Source organism: Callorhinchus milii, unplaced genomic scaffold, assembly GCF_018977255.1.
Source record: "Callorhinchus milii isolate IMCB2004 unplaced genomic scaffold, IMCB_Cmil_1.0 Scaffold5, whole genome shotgun sequence".
In the NCBI taxonomy this organism is placed as follows: Eukaryota; Metazoa; Chordata; class Chondrichthyes; order Chimaeriformes; family Callorhinchidae; genus Callorhinchus; species Callorhinchus milii.
In genome coordinates, this window is record NW_024704746.1 from 655,961 (window position 1) to 676,248 (window position 20,288).

Here is a 20,288-nt window from a genome sequence, read left to right on the forward strand (position 1 = left end):
ATGCACACACACAGTCATGCACATACACAGACACACCATGGAATAGAATGCAAATTCAATTCTGTTTTGAGCAGTTTCCCAGGAACTGTGTGCTTAGACAAGTTTGAGCGGAGGATGCTACAAAATTCCATTTCAATAATTACACTGTCAAGTGCAGAAGAATCAATATGTTGACTGAATCACCACTTTATGTGAAGTGAAGCACTTAGAAATAGTGATTTCAGTGCCACTGGCCTTCGCTGTACATTTATATTAAGAGATTGGGTGAGCCATTTTCTAGCAGCCAGTCTCATCTGACACTTTAATACGGATGTAAAATTATGTTTCTGTGTGTCAAATGAGCCTTTCTGTGTTATTTAAGTCATGTCATCCAATTTCTGCCTCTCATTGTTCACATTAACGTTAAAAGCGCATGGGTCACTATGAAACCCTGATCGCGGCCCATACTATTGAAATTATTCTTTTAGAAATTTGGGGACCTTTTGGTTGCCAGGAAATGTACATTTTGATTTAAAATACTTTACAAAAAGTGCAATCCCACTGGGCTTATCCAAGTTTTTCATGCAAACTATAATAGTGAAATTAAGATTTTCCTCCCAGTTCTGCTCTTCAGAATTTTTGTGGAGTCCTGTAGCTCAGTGGTTAGAGCATTCGCCTTGCAAGCAAGAGACCTGGGTTCAATTCCCGTCAGGGCGAAACTTGGGCAAGTTTCCTTACTCCACACGCTTAATAATAATCCCTCCAAAACAAAACAATAATAAATTGGTCATTTTCAACCCACGACTGTTTGTGGGACATTGCTGTGCGCAATTGGCTGCCGCGCTCGCCCACAAATATACGGTCAATTCACTTTACAGCATATTCTGTGAAGCGCTTTGAGACGTTGAGAAGATGTGAAAAGCGCTATATCAAACGCAAGGATTATTATTATTATTTTTGAAAGATACAAATCAGCAAGTGAATGAGTGGGAGGGAACGGTTATCTTTAAAATACGTTGTTTGAAACTAATTGAGAGTTGCTGTTATGCCACTGGGGAGCATTTAGTCTCCTGTTTTATAAACAAGATGAGTTGCACTGCTGTGATTCCCTACCAGCAGATTCCAAATCTAGGCAATGGGAGTTGAGGAATTGCAATTTGGGAAGATGGCAGTGTAAATGGTGATTTAAAATTCCTTTGAGATGTAAAGTGCCGACCTGAGAGAACTCAGCTCCGAGGAGATTTTTGGTTTCCTGTTGGTAAAGGCTGTACATGACATCTCGCTCACAGGGACCTCCGCAATCCATTGCCAGCCAATCCCAGCTGGAGTCCCACTAGTTAGCTCTTATGTTCTGCCAGTGACAGGCAGCATTCCCATTAGTAACTCTGGAGTTGCTATTAGTAAATCCCGTTGTGAACTGCAACTTTTTCGACCTCTATGTGCCTCTGCTTTTCACCCATTTGCTGCTGCTGTCTTTAATGCCACCTCCTCCAGTGTAGAAGCTATCTATCTAATTGCCACAAGCTTCTACTCAACAATTATCGTGAGATGTCCCATCCTGCTGGGTGGAAGTACACCTATGGCATCTTTTGAATCATTTTGATTGGATTTTTTTTATTAGCCTCATCTAATTGGCACTTGCAAATGTTTTTGTACATTGTTGTTGTTCCAAATTAGCCATTTTCAAGTGTTTATTTCTGCTTGTACATGCTCACAAGACCTCCCTGTCTGTACTTGTTCTTCCAATTTCTCTTTCAACTGCTGCAGTGTTTCACATCTATCCTGTAACTCAGGAATCTGCCTCTGAAGGGATTCGATAAAGGTAATATTCCCCAGAATATTGTCTGAGAAATTCAGAGGATTAATTTCCTTGAATTTAACTAGACAATCTTTTAAATATTGTTGGATTGGAGAGAAAATGCTGGCGTGGTAAGATATTCATAACTAGTTCATTATCCCAGGCGTCACTCTGGGCTTCCTCCTGGACGCTGACTTCATGAAAATTGAAACTCACAAGATTGGATGAAGAAGGCCCTTTGGCCGAGTTGATCTCATCCCTCAGGACACCCACCCTCCCATCACACCATCAAGCTGTGTTTTCTGTGAGTGTCCTGGACTCAACTACCCTTCCTTACAATCTATTCCATTTGTTAATCACCCTCTGGGTAATGATAAACTTTCTGGTGTCTGCACTAAAATTGCCCTCTGCAACTCTAAACTCTAACTCTGTGTCCTCTTGTTCAACTATCTAGTTCTCTACTATTTTGGTATTGTTCTGTAATTACTTTTTCAATCTCATTTTAAACTACAAATCATCAAATTCATGAGTGTCGACTGTGATCTTGTGACTTGGAGGCGAGAGCGCTGCCAACTGAGCCAAGCTTGGCACCTGAACAAATGTTGGTGAGCAAACTGACAGCTGTTTCCCATCAGTGATTTTTTCCCAACTTTTCTGGCTTGGGATTTATCATTTGGCAAATAATGTGCAAAAAGACATCTTCCAACCAAAAGTCCAATTAGTGCAACTAATACAGTTTGAGAATATCGCATTTTATCCCCTGACACTTATTTTGTACATACAAGAACACATTGATCTGTTTGGAAAAGACCTGACTTATCGTTATTATTTTCATTATAAACCTCTAGCCAAAAGTAATGCATTCTTTTTATAATCTGTGCTTTTTGCAGCCGAGTGAAATCACCTGGTCTCAGACAGACAAACCGTCACGGCAGTGGAAACAGCACCGAAAACAAGACAGGAGTGAGCGGCGCTCGGGGAAACCAAATAAATCGAAAGGATTTTCGCTCTCAGACATCATAATCGTCTTATAAACAACTATAAAAAAGGGATAAATGTGGTTAAATGAATCAGAATGAAGCAGAAGAAATATTTGTGTGATTGTAGTCACTTCCATTTTAAATCCTAATACTTAGGGGTTGGGTGTGTTATCATTATCTCATTGAAGCTCAAAGGTTTATGTTGCAGATTTGAAACTTTATAGGTTAAATGCAGTAAGTGTTTGAAAGGGAAAAATGTGCATCAATGAATTTCAATTCACACAAGTGCCTCCTTCTCATCTCAGTGTCTCTGTGAGAAGGGAAATTGAATGATAGCTAAAGCATGAAAATGACCTTCCCATGACCTGGATTAGCATGTAAAAGAGAAGAGAAACGTCTGTCTGTGAGATACTATACTTAAATAGTTTCAGTAGCTCAAATTCCGATTTTTTAAAAAAAAATTGAAAAGATATATTTAACAACAAAGCTTCCTAATGGGTTGAGTTTATCAGTTCTTATTTTTGTGTGCTGTTACTTTTGATGAATAGTTCTGTACGTAATGGAAGCCATGTGAAAAGTTGATAATTTTGAAATAAAGTCCAGAGATGATTTCCATTTTTTAATCCCCCCTCTCTCTTTGTAGATTACTTTCTGATTGTCTGACAGCCCAGACTCACAGCCTGTTGGCAATGTAGCATTCAGCCAATTGAGTTACTAACCTTGTCCATGATTTCACCTGTTAGATCTTTCCATGGCGTGTTCCCTGGCCATTCCTGTACTCGCAGTCAAAATAGACAGGATGGTGCTGTCTCCCGTGTCACATGCCTTCTCAGAGCTGATAAAGCAGGCAGCTCAGATACCTTTAGGCTGCTTCCTATTGAGCTGCTAAACTGGTACATTAGCTCCAGAGTCTTTCATTTTCCTTCTCTCTCTCTCAGCAGATGCGTCATTTGTATCGGTCCCTCTTCCCCATCAGCCCAGATAAGATAATGGGATTAGCCTGCCTCAGTATGGACCTTATCTAGTAGTGAAGCTGGGTGTTTACCACACTTTTGGTTGATACAGCTGCACATTAGAACCGCACTAGTGTTTTATCAAAGGGCCTACAATGGATTCCCTTCACAAGATGAAAGCCTGGTAATCCAAGTGCCTGAGCTCTGGTAATTTTCAAGAAGTTCATGTGTTTCTCCTGACTATAGTGAAAGGCGCTATTCAAATTTAATTTGTTGTTGAGTTTGAGTCACTCAACCCAAATATTGTAGGCTATACTATGCACTACCAAAGTGTTAAATTCTCAGGGAGAACAAAATAATGCCTTGAGTTGCACCTTTGGCCGGCCTTTTATGCCAGTGGTATTGACAGTAGTAATGGATTCGCAGCAAGGCCACCCATCTCCTTGGTATACGGCAGCTACACAAGGAAAAACATCGGGGTTGGGAATGTGATTACAAAATATTTCTATTCTTGTTCAATTTAACAGGATTCACTGCTGATTGGCTCACTAGATCGATGTCAGTCAGTGGATATAATAAGTCTAGAGATACTATTGAATATGTTCATGCACAGGAACACTGCTCACATAAGGTGTCAGTCTGGCTCAGCTGGTAGCACTCTTCCTTCTGAATCAGAAGATTGGGGGTTTCTGCCCCACAACTGGACTTTGAGCTCATGTTCGTGGCTGACACTTGCTCGGGGAGCATTACATTGTTGGGAGGTGCCATATTTTAGAGGAGACATTGAACCGTCAGTTACAGGTATTAATTAGCAAAGCAGAATAAAGTTGGGTACCAGGAGATTCACTCCACCAACGCTACACGGGCACTGCTTTGTTTTGAAGCCTTGGGAGTCTGTATTTCAGATATGATAGCCAGCAATTCTTCCTACGCATATACTGTAGTCTGAATTGCTTATTCTGGAAATCTCTGGCTATACTCAAGCCATGTCTAAACGATAAGCTACATGGGCTTCAATAAAGATTATCACCTTGTAGATAGCATTAAATAAACCTAGATAAACAAAACATGATTATATGGACACATGTCTTACAGTTCACTTGAGATTATCAAAAATATTGATTTTGATGAAGAACCTAAGACCCATTTGATTTTGTCCTTCCAGAACTCCCGTCACAGCATTAAGCTGCTTTTTACATATGTTTGTTGCCCTCAACCACCTCTCCTGGAAACCTATTTCAGTGGGACGTCCTCCCGACGTGAAAGGCGCTCTATAAATGGAATCTTGTTGTTGTTGTTGTCATTAGTTACTGACCAGCTAAAGAAAAACTTCCTGTCCTGAAATTGCCTCTAAAACTCTAAAACTATATTGTTCTACTGTCTGGGTGCATCCTAAAGTATTGCTCTTGGTTTGCTTTCTCAATTATAAAGCATCATCCTTTAACATACAAGGCACTGACTATAGAATACGCTGCTGCAGGAGAATGTAAAATAAATTTTACCTGATTTTGTGATCTTTCTCTAAATCTTTGCAATGACAAAATAATACAATTGAATAAGCACTGTGTTTGAAAGAACTGTCAGGGCAAATCATTTCCCTGCTTAAATGTCATCTCCACTCTATTTCCGACTTTTGCACTTAATAGTACTTTGATCTAATACCAGGAAACACTGGAGAATATATCTAGAATGAGAAATACTAACGCCAGTTTTTGAGAAATAAGTGTGCATTTCCTTGAGTTGTTTGCAGATAAAATATGTATACCCTTGACTAATGCTGCCGTCTGGATTGCAATTTGTCTATGATCTAATTTCAACAAATGAATAGAAACTTAATGAAAGCATGTTTATTTGATAAGGTGCTTTGCTGCTTAATTACTAAAGAATTTGTGGCACAAAGCCTTTTGAAATATGAATTTTAGATTATCATTGCTATTTTATATTAGATCTAAAGCCATGGGGAAAAACATGGCAATTACTATCTTACATAGTGACAGTCACTGCATTTCAAGGCTCTTTGGAGAATATTTAATTGTGCTGTAAACCACACACAGGGGTGTACATACACAGTGCAATAAAACAACTTTTTAAGTATAAAAATTACAAACAAAAATCACTAAGGACCCCAGCCTCAATTGTAGCATTATTATGCTTGCCAGTTTGCGACTATGTGTGTTGGTGAATAGCCTATTGGGACCAACTTTCATGAGAGAAAAGCTGGATTGAAATTGTTAATCAGTTTGGGATACATTGGTTTGCTCACAAATTGACGTCTTCGGGGGGAGTGGGGGAGCTGTGGAGGCGGTCGATGGTTTGTGGAGTGGCATTACTGCTTATTCAGCAATATAATAATAATCCTTGCGTTTTGATATAGACGCTTTATTGAACATACTGTAAAGTGGATTGATTGCGTATTTTGTGGGTGAAATGTGGCAGCCACAGCAGTGTCCCATAAATAGCCGAGTGACCAATAGGAACAAGGGACCAATTTTATTTGGGAATTGTTGAAGGAAATGTATAATTTCTTCAAACAATTAATATTGTGAATCTTTTAAATTAAGTAAATAGCCTTAGCAATCAACATGACCCCCATGAACAAGATATTGTTCCCTTTCTGAGCCTAATTATAAAGACTTAGTACCTCATTAAGCAAAATGTTTTTTAAGGCTGATATTACTAAAGACATTATTCTGTTTGTGACTCATTAGTCTTCGACCAAAATGAAAAATCTGTAAATCTGTGTATATTTGGTAGTTTAATTTCTTATAAATTAGGTATTTTAAAATGTACAAAGCGCACATAATATCTTGTTTTTTACATCACAAAATGAGTAAATGGTTTTTCTCATTGTTGCTCGTTGCTGCATTGCCCTTTCTCCTATTTATTACAGCAGCTAAAACTCACCACGCATGATGTGTTACATCTTCATGGATAAAACTAGCAGCATTTTCAGAGAAAAATCAAAATGAAATGGTCACTGAGTTTCAATAATAGTACTTTTCAGGCAAGATTGAAAATATGATAAGTCAGGTCTGGCACTGTTAACTATATTTGGGTTCAAGCTCCATGTCGGAACCTTGAACTCACAGTCTGATTTCGCCAATGTAGTGCTGGAGGAGTGTCCTTCATAGGAGACATCAAAGTGAACATAAAGTTTCAAATGCTTTCTGGATGGGTTCCTTTGAACAGTAGCTCAACTAGTTTAATGAATGGTACACAATTCCATTTTTAAAGTGCATTATTTTACATATTATTGTCACCGAGATCAAAAACAAGATAAGAGATTCCATTATTAGTTTTTGCTACTGGGCTTTTTATCCATTTCCGTTTGTTTGTTTGGGATAAAATAATAAACAACTCATGACTGCTCTCATTCTCATAACTGATCACTTTGTACTGTTTCTGCAAAGGTTTTTGCAGGCTCCATGCTTTATAAATAGCTACAATGATAGAATAGGAACTATTTTATGTGTCTAACCAAAATCTTGTTCTGCCTTAGCTGTGCAAGAGGTGTTCCCATAACTGACATCTCACAAATGTGCCTGGAGTTTAACAGATGGGAAAACACGCTTATTTGACTGGCACTGGGAAAAACCTTGTCCCTCATTATACCGTACATCTTGCATTGATCCGAACTAAAATTGACACAAAATGAATATTGCTCAGCAGAAAGGCACATGACAGGTTGGTGAGTTGCAGTGGACTTGCCACTCGTGGTGCCCCATAACTAGCATGACCTGGGTTCAAGATTGCTGCTCAAAGCATTGGGTGGTGTGAGAAAAGCAACCAGCCTGAACAGGACAATACAGCAACGACCTCAAGCTTAACAAAAGACATGGTTATCTCTGCCTAATCACTTCTCCAATAAGACTTGAACAACAAAATTACATTTGTATAGCACCTTTCACGCCGAGAGGATAGCCCAAGGCGCTGGACAGACAGAGTTATGGACAGTAAAACAGTGAAAGAGCAATAAGAAGTTTGATTGAACCCCTCACAGCACACACATGTGAAGTACATAGGTGTGTACGTACACCAGCGACATAAAATGGTCACTGAAAAGAGCCAGGGAGTTGGGGTTAGAGTATGTAGCTCAAGCACTAACTTACTTCGGAATCAATAACTTCCGTCTGTGCTGAAATCTTAATTATTCTTTATCTTATAATAATCCTTGCATCTGCTCCAACATCCTTCACATCAAAGTGCTTCACAGGATGTAGTGGCTGTTTGCTTTAGGTGAACACAGCAGCCAATTTGGCAATGTTCCACAAAGACATGGAGCGAATAATCGATTTTATTTTGAGGGATAGTTAGCCAGGACATGTGAAGAAACTCTCTTCTCAAATAGTGTCAAGAGAGCTTTTACATCTTTCAGGTGAATACCTGAACAGGCACATGAGACATGGGGACAGCACCCTCAACAATGTAGCTTATCCCCAACGCTGCACTGAAGTGTCAGCCTAGACTATATGTTGCTCAGGTTATATGTAATCTTAGAGGATATGATTGACAACCTTTATTTTATTATAGTCGTATGAGCAGGCAGAATAGGTGAGAAATTTGCCTCGCTAAATGTAACGGATTTGAAGATGTACACTTTTACTTTGCAAATTTTCTCCTCTTCTGAAAGTTGCTGTCACTCAAATCCTTGGCCAAAGTCCCCACACACACAGACACAGAGTTGCGGTGAATGTGGAACTCACCTTGGGAAGCTGTGGTTGAAGCAGAAAGCATGAAGAGGAAACAAGATGCAGACATGAAGGAGAAGGTAGCAGAGCATGCAAAAGAATTAGGAAAGCTGGAGGCTCATGTAGAGTTTAAACACCAGCATGGACTGGTTGGGCTGAATGGCCTGTTTCTGTGCTGTAACGTTCTATGTAATTCTCTGAGGATCTGTTATAAAAAGCAACAACTGGTGTAACTGGTGATTTGTTTTTCACTGACAGCAATGGGGATGGACAGGTTCGCAATCTGTGGTGATATCATATGCACAACATTACCACAGCTACATGCTTGGGCACTTATGCAGACAAACATTTCAAGTGGCAGGCTACCTGTTTTGCATACCTTCTACTGTCTATCAAATTGATTTGCAAGGCTCGTTGAAATAATGCCAAGTTTTCCTTTTTTACTTGAAAGGTTCTTATAAAACATCCACAAACCTCTATTGATCTTATGTCTGTAAGAATTATGGGTTCAAACCAACCAATTTTACAAATGTTGTGTTGATATTGCTGTTAAAAAACCCAAATATTTGATTTCAAAGTTCTGCATTGTCGCTGAGTCAGAAGGTTGTTGGTTCAAGTCTCCACATCAGGGGTTTGAGCTCCCAGTCTAGACTGACACAGACTGCAGTGCCTGGGGAAAGCGCTGGATATAATCATTCATTTCACTGGCTGACTGCACGGCATTGCTGTGCACAAATTGGTCGATGCAATGGGTTACAAAATACACTTTGCAGTAAATTCTGTGAGGTGCTTTGAGATGTCTTCCCGATGTGAAAGGGGTTATATCAAATGGATTGTCAATATTGTGAACCTCTTCTGCGAAAATCGATTGTCGCCCCTGTACAGAATACAGTCAGTATACTTTACAGTGAATCCTGTTGAGCGCTCCCAAGGTGCTATCCCTGCAAGAAGGGCACCAGAGCCACGCCATCGGCTGCCCCCCTTCCCCACCTCTGACCCCAGCTCAGATCTGAAATGCTGTACACTGTCCAGCGCCTTGGGACGTCCTCCCGATGTGAAGGGCCCTATACAAATGTAAAGCGATATGAATGCAAGATGCTGTTGTAGTTGTTGAAGTGCTTCAAGACAGTGAAAGGTGCAACAATCAAATATAAATATTATTATTATCATTAATAACAGGAATGACTTCTCTTGTGAGCTTGTCCACACACATAGCAATACCATAATAAAAGCAGAAGTGGCTGGGAACAGGCAGTAGGTCAGGCAGCACCTATGGAGAGAGGAAAGCGAGTTAATGTTTCAGGTCGATGACCAAAGGTTGTCTCTCCATGACCAAAGGTCATGCTGCCTGACCTGAGTGTTCCCAGGGGCTTTTGTTTTCATTTCATATCCTGTGACTCAGTGGTTGGAGCACTCGTCTCGCAAGCGAGAGGACTTGGGTTCGATTCCCAGCAGGGCGAAATGTTGGGTAAGTTTCCTTACTCCATACGCCTCTGTTTACAAGCAGTAAGTAGGAACCCGGTTGTTAATCGATTGGGGGTATCTCTTTCCCAGGGAATAATAATCCTTCAAAAAAATTAATAATAAATTGCTCACTCAACCCATGACTGTTTGTGGGACAATGTTGTGCGCAATTAGCTGCCGCGTTTGTCCCACAAACTACATAGTCACTACACTTAACAGTAATATCCTGTGAAGCTCTTTGAGACATCTCATAGGATAGTAACATACGAATTAGGAGCAGGCGTAGGCCATTCGGCCCCTCGAGCCTGCTCCGCCATTCAATAAGATCGTAGCTGATCTTCTAACCTGATTCCATCTGCACGTCTTATCCCCATATCCCTTAATCCCTCTGTTCTTTAGAAACTTATCAATCGCAGTCTTGAATATGTTCAAGGCCTGAGTATTTACAGCCTTCTTGGGTAGAGAATTCCATAAATTATCTACCCTCTGAGTGAAGAAGTGTTTCCTCAACTCTGTTCGAAAGGGCTGTCCATTAATCTTAAGACTATGACCCCTGGTTCTAGATTCTCCTAACAGGGGAAATAGTCTCGCACTTTCTACTCTGTCAAGTCCCATAAGAATCTTATATATTTCTATAAAATCACCCCTAATTCTTCTATATTGTAGAGAATATAAGCCTAGTTTACTCAACCTCTCCTCATAGGTCAACTCCCTCAACTCAGAAACTAACCTGGTGAACCTACGCTGCACCCCCTCGAGGGCAAATATGTCCTTTTTTAAATAAGGAAACCAAAACTGCACACAATCCTCTCGGTGCGGTCTCACCAAGGCCCTATACAGTTGCAGTAAGACTTCCCTACTCTTGTACTCGAATCCTTTTGCAATGAACGCTAATATGCCGTTCCCCCTCTTAGTTGCTGCTGCACCTGCAAACTAACTTTTTGAGACTGGTATACAAGGACACCCAAATCCCTCTGCACACTAACGCTATCTAATCTCTCCCCCTCTAGAAAATAATCTGTGTTTCTCTTTTTTCTACCGAGGTGAATAACTTCACACTTCCCCACATTAAATTCCATCTGCCACCTACTCGCCCACTCCCCGAGCCTATCCTTTGCAATCTTTTTGTGTCATCCTCAGAGCTCACTCCCCCACCCAGCTGTGTCATCCGTGAATTTAGATGCGTTAAGTTCTATTTCCTCGTCCAGATCATTGCTGTAGATTGTAAATAGCTGAGGCCCAGCACTGATCCCTGTGGCACTCCACGAGTCACCTCCCGCCAATCTGAGAAGGACCCATTTATCCCTACTCTCTGTTTTCTTCCCGTGAGCCATTCTTCGATGCATGTCGTTCAACCGATGTCTCGAAGGCGTGCTGAGACGCTGTATCAAATGCGAGAGGATTATTATTATCATCGGCAGTATTTTGCCTTCAGCATACAGTGTAGTGCAGGACACACTGCCGGGGGGGTGCTCCAGGCAGGGCAGGGCCTCTAGCGGTTGCCACGAGGAGTGGCGAGGGCAGCGTCGCGTCATCACGCTGAGTTCCGGTGTCATGGCAACGCGAGGATTCTCGGTGTCTGCCGCCGCCCATCGGCCTCACGGGGAGAGAGAGAGAGCGCCGCCCGGACACTCGCTGTGCGCACAGAGAGAGATTAGCGGATACTCGCCGAGGACACACGATGTCGAGGAAAGCTCTCAGGTGCACAGTGCGGCTGGACGTGCAGGCGGTGAGTTCGCGGGCCCTCCCGCCCTCCCGCCCGCCCGCCCGCCCGGGGCCCTCCCCGCCGGTTGTTGTCTCTCTGAGAGGAATCTCAGGTTTTGTCCTTTGATAATAATATAATATAAAACAGTAACAACCACAGAGAGCAGGACTGTGTGTCCCGGGTCTGCCGCGCGCTACAGTAATAAAGGCCGCTCTTGTCTCTGAGGCTAATAACAGACGGTCAGACCGTGTCCACGGCAACAAACGGCCGTTGGAGGGAGTGGGGGGCGGATCCTCCTCGCGCCGCCGCCGCCACGGCCTTCAAATGTGATTGGCTGAACAAGAGTGATTGACGCCATCGCCGGCCAATGGGAGAGTGGCAGCGCGGGACGTGTTCTACCAATGGTGTGAAGCAGGAGGCGGGGCTTCGTGGGGGGGACCAGAGCCCCGCCTCCTCAGAGGGGAACCAGAGCCCCGCCTCCTCATGGGGAACCAGAGCCCCGCCTCCTCTGGGGAACCGGAGCCCCGCCTCCTCATGGGGAACCAGAGCCCCGCCTCCATGGGGGGAACCAGAGCCCCGCCTCCTCAGGGGAACCAGAGCCCCGCCTCCTCTGGGGAACCAGAGCCCCGCCTCCTCATGGGGAACCAGAGCCCCGCCTCCTCTGGGGAACCAGAGCCCCACCTCCTCAGGGGAACCAGAGCCCCGCCTCCTCTGGGGAACCAGAGCCCCGCCTCCTCTGGGGAACCAGAGCCCCGCCTCCTCAGAGGGGAACCAGAGCCCCGCCTCCTCAGAGGGGAACCAGAGCCCCGCCTCCTCAGGGGAACCAGAGCCCCGCCTCCTCTGGGGAACCAGAGCCCCACCTCCTCTGGGGGAACCAGAGCCCCGCCTCCTCATGGGGAACCAGAGCCCCGCCTCCATGGGGGGAACCAGAGCCCCGCCTCCTCAGGGGAACCAGAGCCCCGCCTCCTCTGGGGAACCAGAGCCCCGCCTCATTGGGGGGAACCAGAGCCCGCCTCCTTGGGGGGAACCAGAGCCCCGCCTCCTCTGGGGAACCAGAGCCCCGCCTCTACTGGGGAACCAGAGCCCCGCCTCCTTGGGGGGAACCAGAGCCCCGCCTCCTCATGGGGAACCAGAGCACCGCCTCCTCATGGGGAACCACAGCCCCGCCTCCTCTGGGGAACCAGAGCCCCGCCTCCTTGGGGGGAACCAGAGTCCCGCCTCCTTGGGGGGAACCAGAGCCCCGCCTCCTCAGGGGAACCAGAGCCCCACCTCCATGGGGGGAACCAGAGCCCCGCCTCCTCAGGGGAACCAGAGCCCCGCCTCCTCTGGGGAACCAGAGCCCCGCCTCCTTGGGGGGAACCAGAGCCCCGCCTCCTCAGGGGAACCAGAGCCCCGCCTCTTTGGGGGAACCAGAGCCCCGCCTCCTCAGGGGAACCAGAGCCCCGCCTCCATGGGGGAACCAGAGCCTCGCCTCCTCAGGGGAACCAGAGCCCCGCCTCCTCAGGGGAACCAGAGCCCCGCCTCCATGGGGGGAACCAGAGCCTCGCCTCCTCAGGGGGGAACCAGAGCCCCGCCTCCTCAGGGGGAACCAGAGCCCCGCCTCCTCAGGGGGGAACCAGAGCCCCGCCTCCTCAGGGGGGAACCAGAGCCCCGCCTCCTCATGGGGAAGCAGAGCCCAGCCTCCTTGGGGGGAACCAGAGCCCCGCCTCCTTGGGGGGAACCAGAGCTCCGCCTTCCTCAGGGGAACTAGAGCCCCGCCTCCATGGGGGACACCAGAGCCCCGCCTCCATGGGGGACACCAGAGCCCCGCCTCCTCCGGGGAACCAGAGCCCCGCCTCCTCCGGGGAACCAGAGCCCCGCCTCCTCAGGGGGAACCAGAGCCCCGCCTCCTCATGGGGAACCAGAGCTCCGCCTCCTCAGGGGAACCAGAGCCCCGCCTCCTCAGGGGAACCAGAGCCCCGCCTCCTCATGGGGAACCAGAGCCCCGCCTCCTCAGGGGAACCAGAGCCCCGCCTCCTCAGGGTAACCAGAGCCCCGCCTCCTCAGGGGAACCAGAGCCCCGCCTCCTCATGGAGAACCAGAGCCCCGCCTCCTCAGGGTAACCAGAGCCCCGCCTCCTCATGGGGAACCAGAGCCCCGCCTCCTCAGGGGAACCAGAGCCCCGCCTCCTCATGGGGAACCAGAGCCCCGCCTCCTCGGGGGGAACCAGAGCCCCGCCTCCTCAGGGGAACCAGAGCCCCGCCTTCTCATGGGGAACCAGAGCCCCGCCTCCTCATGGGGAACCAGAGCCCCGCCTCCTCTGGGGGAACTAGCGCCCGCCTCCTCGGAGGGGCCAGAGCCCCGCCTCCTCACATCATTGGAGTAATTGACCCCCAGTTGATGTGATTAAGCTCTGGGTGGGATGGAGCCTCAGGCAGTGCAATTCCTCTGTGTTTTAATATTGCACTGTAAAGGTTAAACCTGACCTGAGTGGGAAGTAGCTTAATGTCAGTGGCTATACACGGTTTTAGTTGGTTAGACTCCAGCAGTTACCCCAACACATACTCTGTGGTTCCCCCCTCCCCTCCTGTGCCTAATAATCTATCTCAGGAATCTCCATGTGTAGGTGGGATGTGTGCAATTCTCAGTTTGGTTTGGATACTGTTAATAATAATAATAATCCTTGCATTTGATGTAGTGCCTTATATCTTCGAGACCTCTCAAAGCGCTTCACAGAAGATACTGTGAAGTGAATTGACTATGTTTTGTGGGTGAAACCCAGCAACCAATTGGCAACAGGAGTTTCCCACAAACAGTCATCGATTTAGTGTCCAAATTAATTTTTTTGAACAAATTATTACCCCCGGTAAAGCCAATCGACTAACAACCGTGTTCCCAGTTACTGCTAGGCACGGTGAATGGTTTCCGCATTTGTCAAACACCTGACTGACAAATTTTGGTGGGGACTGTGCTCATTTCTTGACTGTTGGAATGTGACCATATCAGAGAATCAGACTCCAAAATATTGGAAATGTGACTTTATGAAAACGACCAAGATTGAGTTGAAGGCCACAATTCGCTTTGTCGTTCCAGATGTTTATGATGGGAGATGAATCCATTGATGAAATTATTGTGCAGTACTGCTTTTCAATCTGTTATATATTGCACATGTTTTGATCAATGGATGTGTTGAATCTGTGCTACATTGTGGAATACTGTAATTTTAAATCCTGTCCTCTCTGCTTGACTGAATCCCTAGTAATATCATCTAATGTTTACTGGTTGAAGGTATGCTTCGGTTTGTTTTTGTCAGGCCATATTTCATGTGCAATGGTTAAAAATAATAAAATGAAAGTGGTAATTAATGTAGTGCCTTGATGTGTGCACTTACTATGCTACTCAAGCATGGCATCTGTTTATGTGCCTATTTCCATATACCAAGTTCCCTGGTCTCATCGTCCCGTTGAAGTACCACAAAGAGAACAACAGCTTCTATCGCTCCTTCCACATAGAATAACGTGTCAAAGAACTTGACAGAGATTATGTCGCATGCTGAGTGAGTGGGTGGGGTGGGAGGGGGTGATTATAGTCACAGTCAAAGGGGTGGGGGTGGGTTTTTAGGTGGGATTTAAAGACATGTAGAGGGAAGGTGTTCTGATGTTTAGGTGATAACTTGTAAGTCAAACTACAACATGTTACTTGCCTGTTATCCAGTGTGCTAAAAAGCCTATTATATGGAGTACCTTTCAGAGTTTCAAACCAAGGGTAGATTAGACCTCGACAACAAAAACTTGCATTTATAGCACCCTTCGTGTGAGCGCTTAACAGTGGCAGAGCCTGAAGCCGAATAAAGGAGAGGGGAGACGACCGTATGTATGGTCAAAGCAGAAGATTTTTAAAAACTAAAGTGATTAAGGGATATGGGGACAGGGCAGGTAAATGGAATTGGGTTAGAAGATCAGCCATGATCTTATTAAATGGCGGGGCAGGCTCAAAGGGCGAATGGCCTACTCCTGCTCCTATTTCTTATGTTCTTATGTAAGGTTTTCCTCAATACGTTGCAGCCAAAGAACAAACTCATTAAAAAAAGGGCAGGATAGATTCTGAATGATTGCTTTAAAGAATTAGTTTATTATTTTATTTTTCACTTGTGACAGGTCACATGCCCTGGGGTGTTCCTGCCCGAAAAGGATGATGTCTATCTGAGTGTATGCATAATGGGAAAATTCCATAAAACCAAGTTTCTTCCTTCGATATTTCCATTGAATTTCAATGGAAAAATGAAGTTTGAAAAGGTAAGTAGATTGATCTGTCGAAAATGAGTTTATAAATACTGTACTTACATGACCCAGATGATTTAGAAAAGTGCTGTTGTTTAATTAATTACTTAATTTGATACGTACAATATTTGTATTGATTCTGAATGTGAGTTTTTTTGTCAGCATCATTTATGTGATTAAACTATGGATGGAATTGTTTAATGCAGTCTAAGAGAATGCAATTCTTCCCACCAAAATGTGCAGGGACTTTGCTGTGCACTAATGATGCATTTAAGAGGAAACCCGATGCATGCAAGAGAGAGAAAGAAAAAAAAAGATGTGCGGGCAGGGAGGACTAGGTGACTAGCCAGAATATTTAATAATAATAATCCTTGCATTTCATATAGTACCTTATTACATTGGGATGTCATAAAGCGCTTCACAGAATATATTGTCAAGCAGATTGACTGTGTATTTTGTGATACAAATTACATAAGTAGACTGCGCTCTTCCATATTGCTGTATAACTGTGTCGGCCTGTAGACAATTCTGCTGATCCTAGGCTTTTCTTTCCATTAGTTCTATTGTAATTGGAGGACCTTTTATGCTATGACCGTTTTGATTCCGAACCTGGTTCCGGCAATCTTCTGTTTCTCCTTGTTTCTATAAGTAAAAGAAATGAGCAAGAAGCAACTCATTTAGTGTTTTCCAAGACCCTCCCCCTCCCGCGCAACACACAAATCGACTTTAAGTCCTTCCCAGAAATCTACCATTAAATTTAATCCAGTTGCATCAAGAGTAAATTCTGCTTATTCTTTGTTTCCAGAAATAAACAATTCAGAACTTTGCAAATTATTTAGGACTGCACTACACACTATTCAATATATGTTTCACTTAAATGAGTCTGTCATTGCGTTATTGAAATATACATAAAAAAATACATGTCAATAAGGATTTAGCTTCTATTTCCTGGTGTAAGCATAGCTCAATCAGCAGAGTACTGGATATGGGATTAGAAGCTTCCACGTTCGAATCCCAGTGGGTGCACTCAGCTCTTTGCTCTTTTGATGTTGATAAAATGGGTTCAGTACTCCGGTTTAACTAATGCCTTCAAACGACTATCGAATTGGGGGTAGTTGCATTCAGTGCTTAACAAAATATAAAAAAAAGATAAAAGCAACATTAAATTGATATGTAAAAGGCAAAATACTGCAGATGCTGGAAATCTGACATAAAAACAGAAGTCGCTGGGAACACGTAGCAGGTCAGGCAGCATCTATGGAGAGAGGAAAGTGACCAAAGGTCATCAACCTGAAATATTAACTCACTTTCCTCTCTCCATAGATGCTACTTGACCTGCTGAGTGTTCCCAGTGACTTCTGTTTTTATATTACATTAAATTGATGTGTACTGTCCAAGTGCAGGAGTTTACTCCCAGTGAAATGCTACTCGTGAATTCTTAGCAAGATCTATTTCTTTTCAGAGTGTTCATCAATCCGGATTTACAAGTCCTCTACAAAACCAGTATCACCAGTTGTTCTGACTGAAATAGCTATTTTGGTATTGGATTTGTTTCAATGCTGAAATGTGAAACAAATACTTCCCTGTGATCCCAGCTAGTGATTCCTTGGAATTGATTTTCTTTCTTCTCCTTTGTATAAATTTAGATCTTTCCGGAAGCTATGAATCCAGCACATCTTGCTGACCTTCTGGAACGTAAGAGCAGAACATTAGTTTTTTTGAATATGTACGTGTTCTGAACATGTACATCTTAATCTTTTTGACTTACTTATCATTTCTTTAATACTGAGCTTGTGCTGTTTTATGATTTGTTCCTTTGCAGTGGATACAACAAAGTTTGAATTGATACAGCTGACTCCCCCAGGTACTGAAAAATATATATTTTTCTCTCTTGTTATATTTGTATTTGCCCAGTGGGAATATATATATTTTGCTGATAGCTACACGTCTTAAGAAAAGTACCACAAACATTTTAAATGCTGTACACATTAGTGCTGTACCTTAAAACCTAATCTTTCCTGATTGTAATCATGGAGCTTGCTATTGCAAAGAACTTGTCATTTTCATTGTACTGTTATGGTTATGACACCCCTATCCTTTGGAGCTTGACCTATATATTTCATTGGTAAACTAAACATGGTGGACAACCATCAGCAATATGTTGGGTTACTAATAATCTTCCTGGTGGTACCTGGAATATCTCCTTGGCCTCAGTACAACACCAGGATGATGCCACTTATCTCCACCCTCTTACCCTCTTACAAAATTCAATTAACCCCAAACTCCGCTGCCTGGATTCTCACCCACACAAAACTCTGTACCCCATTACACCAGTCTTTTCCAGGCTCCCATGGCTCCCAGATACTGAATGGATCAATTTCAACATTCTTCTCATTGGTTTTCAAATCCCTTCATGCCCTTGCACCTCCCTTCCTCTCCGACCTGCTTACCCAACTCTACACCACTCCTGTTTTTCCCTCTTGCCCTCCGCTCCCCCATCGGTTGCTGTGCCTTCAGCCACTAGGCCCCGAAACTCTCCCTCAATCCCTCCGCCTTGCCGCCTTCTTCACCGCTTTCAAATCTGGCTTAAAGACCTTCCTTTTTGATCGTGCTGACGGTCATCACCCTCCTCCCTTTCCCTCAGGCTCAGACTCACTCACTCTCAAGCGCTCCAGGATGGTACACTGCATGAAGGGTGCTATATATTTGCAGGTTGTTGTTGTTGTTGTTACCCTCTTCTTCCTCCCTCCACCTTATTTTGACTTGTTTTCATGGTAACACCATTCTAGCACGATTGTCAGGGTTCAATATCTCAGACCTGTGTTATAATAATTGAGTAAAATAAGGACGACTTCTGGATTGTTGGGTCACCTGACATTACTTGGTGTGCACTGTGCATGTAAGATGTAAGAATATGCATTGGCACTTCCTGCAATTAGATGTGCATATGCAACTACACTGGATAGAATACCAAATAATGTGTGAATTATACTATCTAGTCATTAGGGAGTGCTTTCCACAACTAGAAATACAGCAGCAGTATTGTGTTGTTGTTATTATTATTGTGTTGCTATCCTGTTGTTTTTGACTGAAGTGCACAGAGATCCCTCATTCTTAAAGATCTGAAATAAAAGCCTTAGAAATAAGGAAAACAAATACAGAATCTTCAAAGAGAAAATAATTATCTCCTTTCCCTATTCAGAAACAACAAAAAATTGCATTTATGTACCACCATTAAGTTAGAATAGCGTCTCGGAGGGTTTCACTTTATTCAAGTTCATATTAAAAAAACTTACTGTATTTCATGCATGCATAGGTTAATTTTTAAAGTTTATTACAGCAACTAGACTTATACTGGTGAGTTAGTAAATTCTGGTAACTTGCCAGTATAAGTCTAGTATATAAAATTTTGTGTATTTCAATTAACTCTTTGAAAATTGTTTCACTTTTTGTCCTATTTTTGTAGCAGGTGAAACGCTAGCTGTCCATGAGGAGAACACAAGGGACTTTCTTTATCCGGGGCCGAGACTGACTCCAACCTATACTGGCTCAGACAGGGAGCTGTTAATGAAGCGGTCTATTAATTTCCCTGTAAGTGAGTATTAATGCATACTTACAATTCAGTACATAAACAAGTTTTACATGAACATCAATTATAAAGAATGAATACATTTTCTCTTGAACAAAACTTGTTCAGAAGGAGTTCAGTGATGGAAAAGGGGAGAATGACATTTTTCAGTTTTCTATGCAATACTGCCTGCAAGTACTACCTAGTCAGGTTAGATGTGGAGTCCTGTAGCTCAGTGGTTAGAGCACTCGCTTTGCAAGTGAGAGACCTGAGTTCAATTCCAGGCAGAGGGCGAAACCTCGGGCAAGTTTCCTTACTCCACACACCTAATAATAATCCCTCCAAAAAAACAAAACAATAATAAATTGGTCATTTTTAATCCATGACTGTTTGTGGGACATTGCTGTGCACAATTGGCTGCCACGTTCGCCCACAAATATACAGTCAATTCACTTTACAGTATATTCTGTGAAGCGCTTTGGGACGTTGAGAAGACGTGAAAAGCGCTATATCAAATGCAAGGATTATTATTATTATGTAAGATTAGTGTACTTTACCAGAAGGCTGGACTAAAAAAACAGAGTAAATTTCCCTTAGTTTTGCTTTACGTTCTTCAGTTTTAATGGAATTTCCTGAAATGCTGCTGTTTATCCCTGAACTCACAAGTTTTAGAATTGATATATTTGAATATAAACTACAAGGGCATCTGGTGGGCAATAAATGAAAACTTCAGTTGGTTATTCCAATTTTCAAACTCAGTAAAAAAGGTTGTGTGGAAATGGCTGACTGAACGTCAGTATTATCATATGACAAACAGTTGCAAATTGTGTGATCCATATTAGGGACCAATTCAGTGCTGTTGCTTTTGACCTTCTTTCCTGCTGCTAACCACGT

General features: G+C 43.6%; 2 protein-coding genes across 6 annotated transcripts in view; both read left to right on the forward strand.

Moving 5' to 3' along the window:
- Positions 1–3,357, forward strand: part of agbl4 (AGBL carboxypeptidase 4) — a 300,075-nt gene extending 296,718 nt beyond the window's left edge. For all 5 annotated transcript variants that reach the window (XM_007903659.2, XM_007903660.2, XM_007903665.2 and 2 more), the window contains one exon: positions 2,668–3,357. In XM_007903659.2, coding sequence (XP_007901850.1) covers positions 2,668–2,800 — 133 coding nt within the window. In that variant the 3' untranslated portion in view covers positions 2,801–3,357. The remainder of the gene's footprint in view (positions 1–2,667) is intronic.
- Positions 3,358–11,484: 8,127 nt separating this feature from the next.
- The window catches only part of spata6 (spermatogenesis associated 6), a 34,512-nt gene continuing 25,708 nt past the window's right edge, over positions 11,485–20,288 (forward strand). The window contains exons 1-5 of the mRNA XM_042334925.1: positions 11,485–11,591; positions 15,704–15,841; positions 17,473–17,521; positions 17,649–17,690; positions 19,293–19,417. Coding sequence (XP_042190859.1) covers positions 11,544–11,591; positions 15,704–15,841; positions 17,473–17,521; positions 17,649–17,690; positions 19,293–19,417 — 402 coding nt within the window. The 5' untranslated portion in view covers positions 11,485–11,543. The remainder of the gene's footprint in view (positions 11,592–15,703; positions 15,842–17,472; positions 17,522–17,648; positions 17,691–19,292; positions 19,418–20,288) is intronic.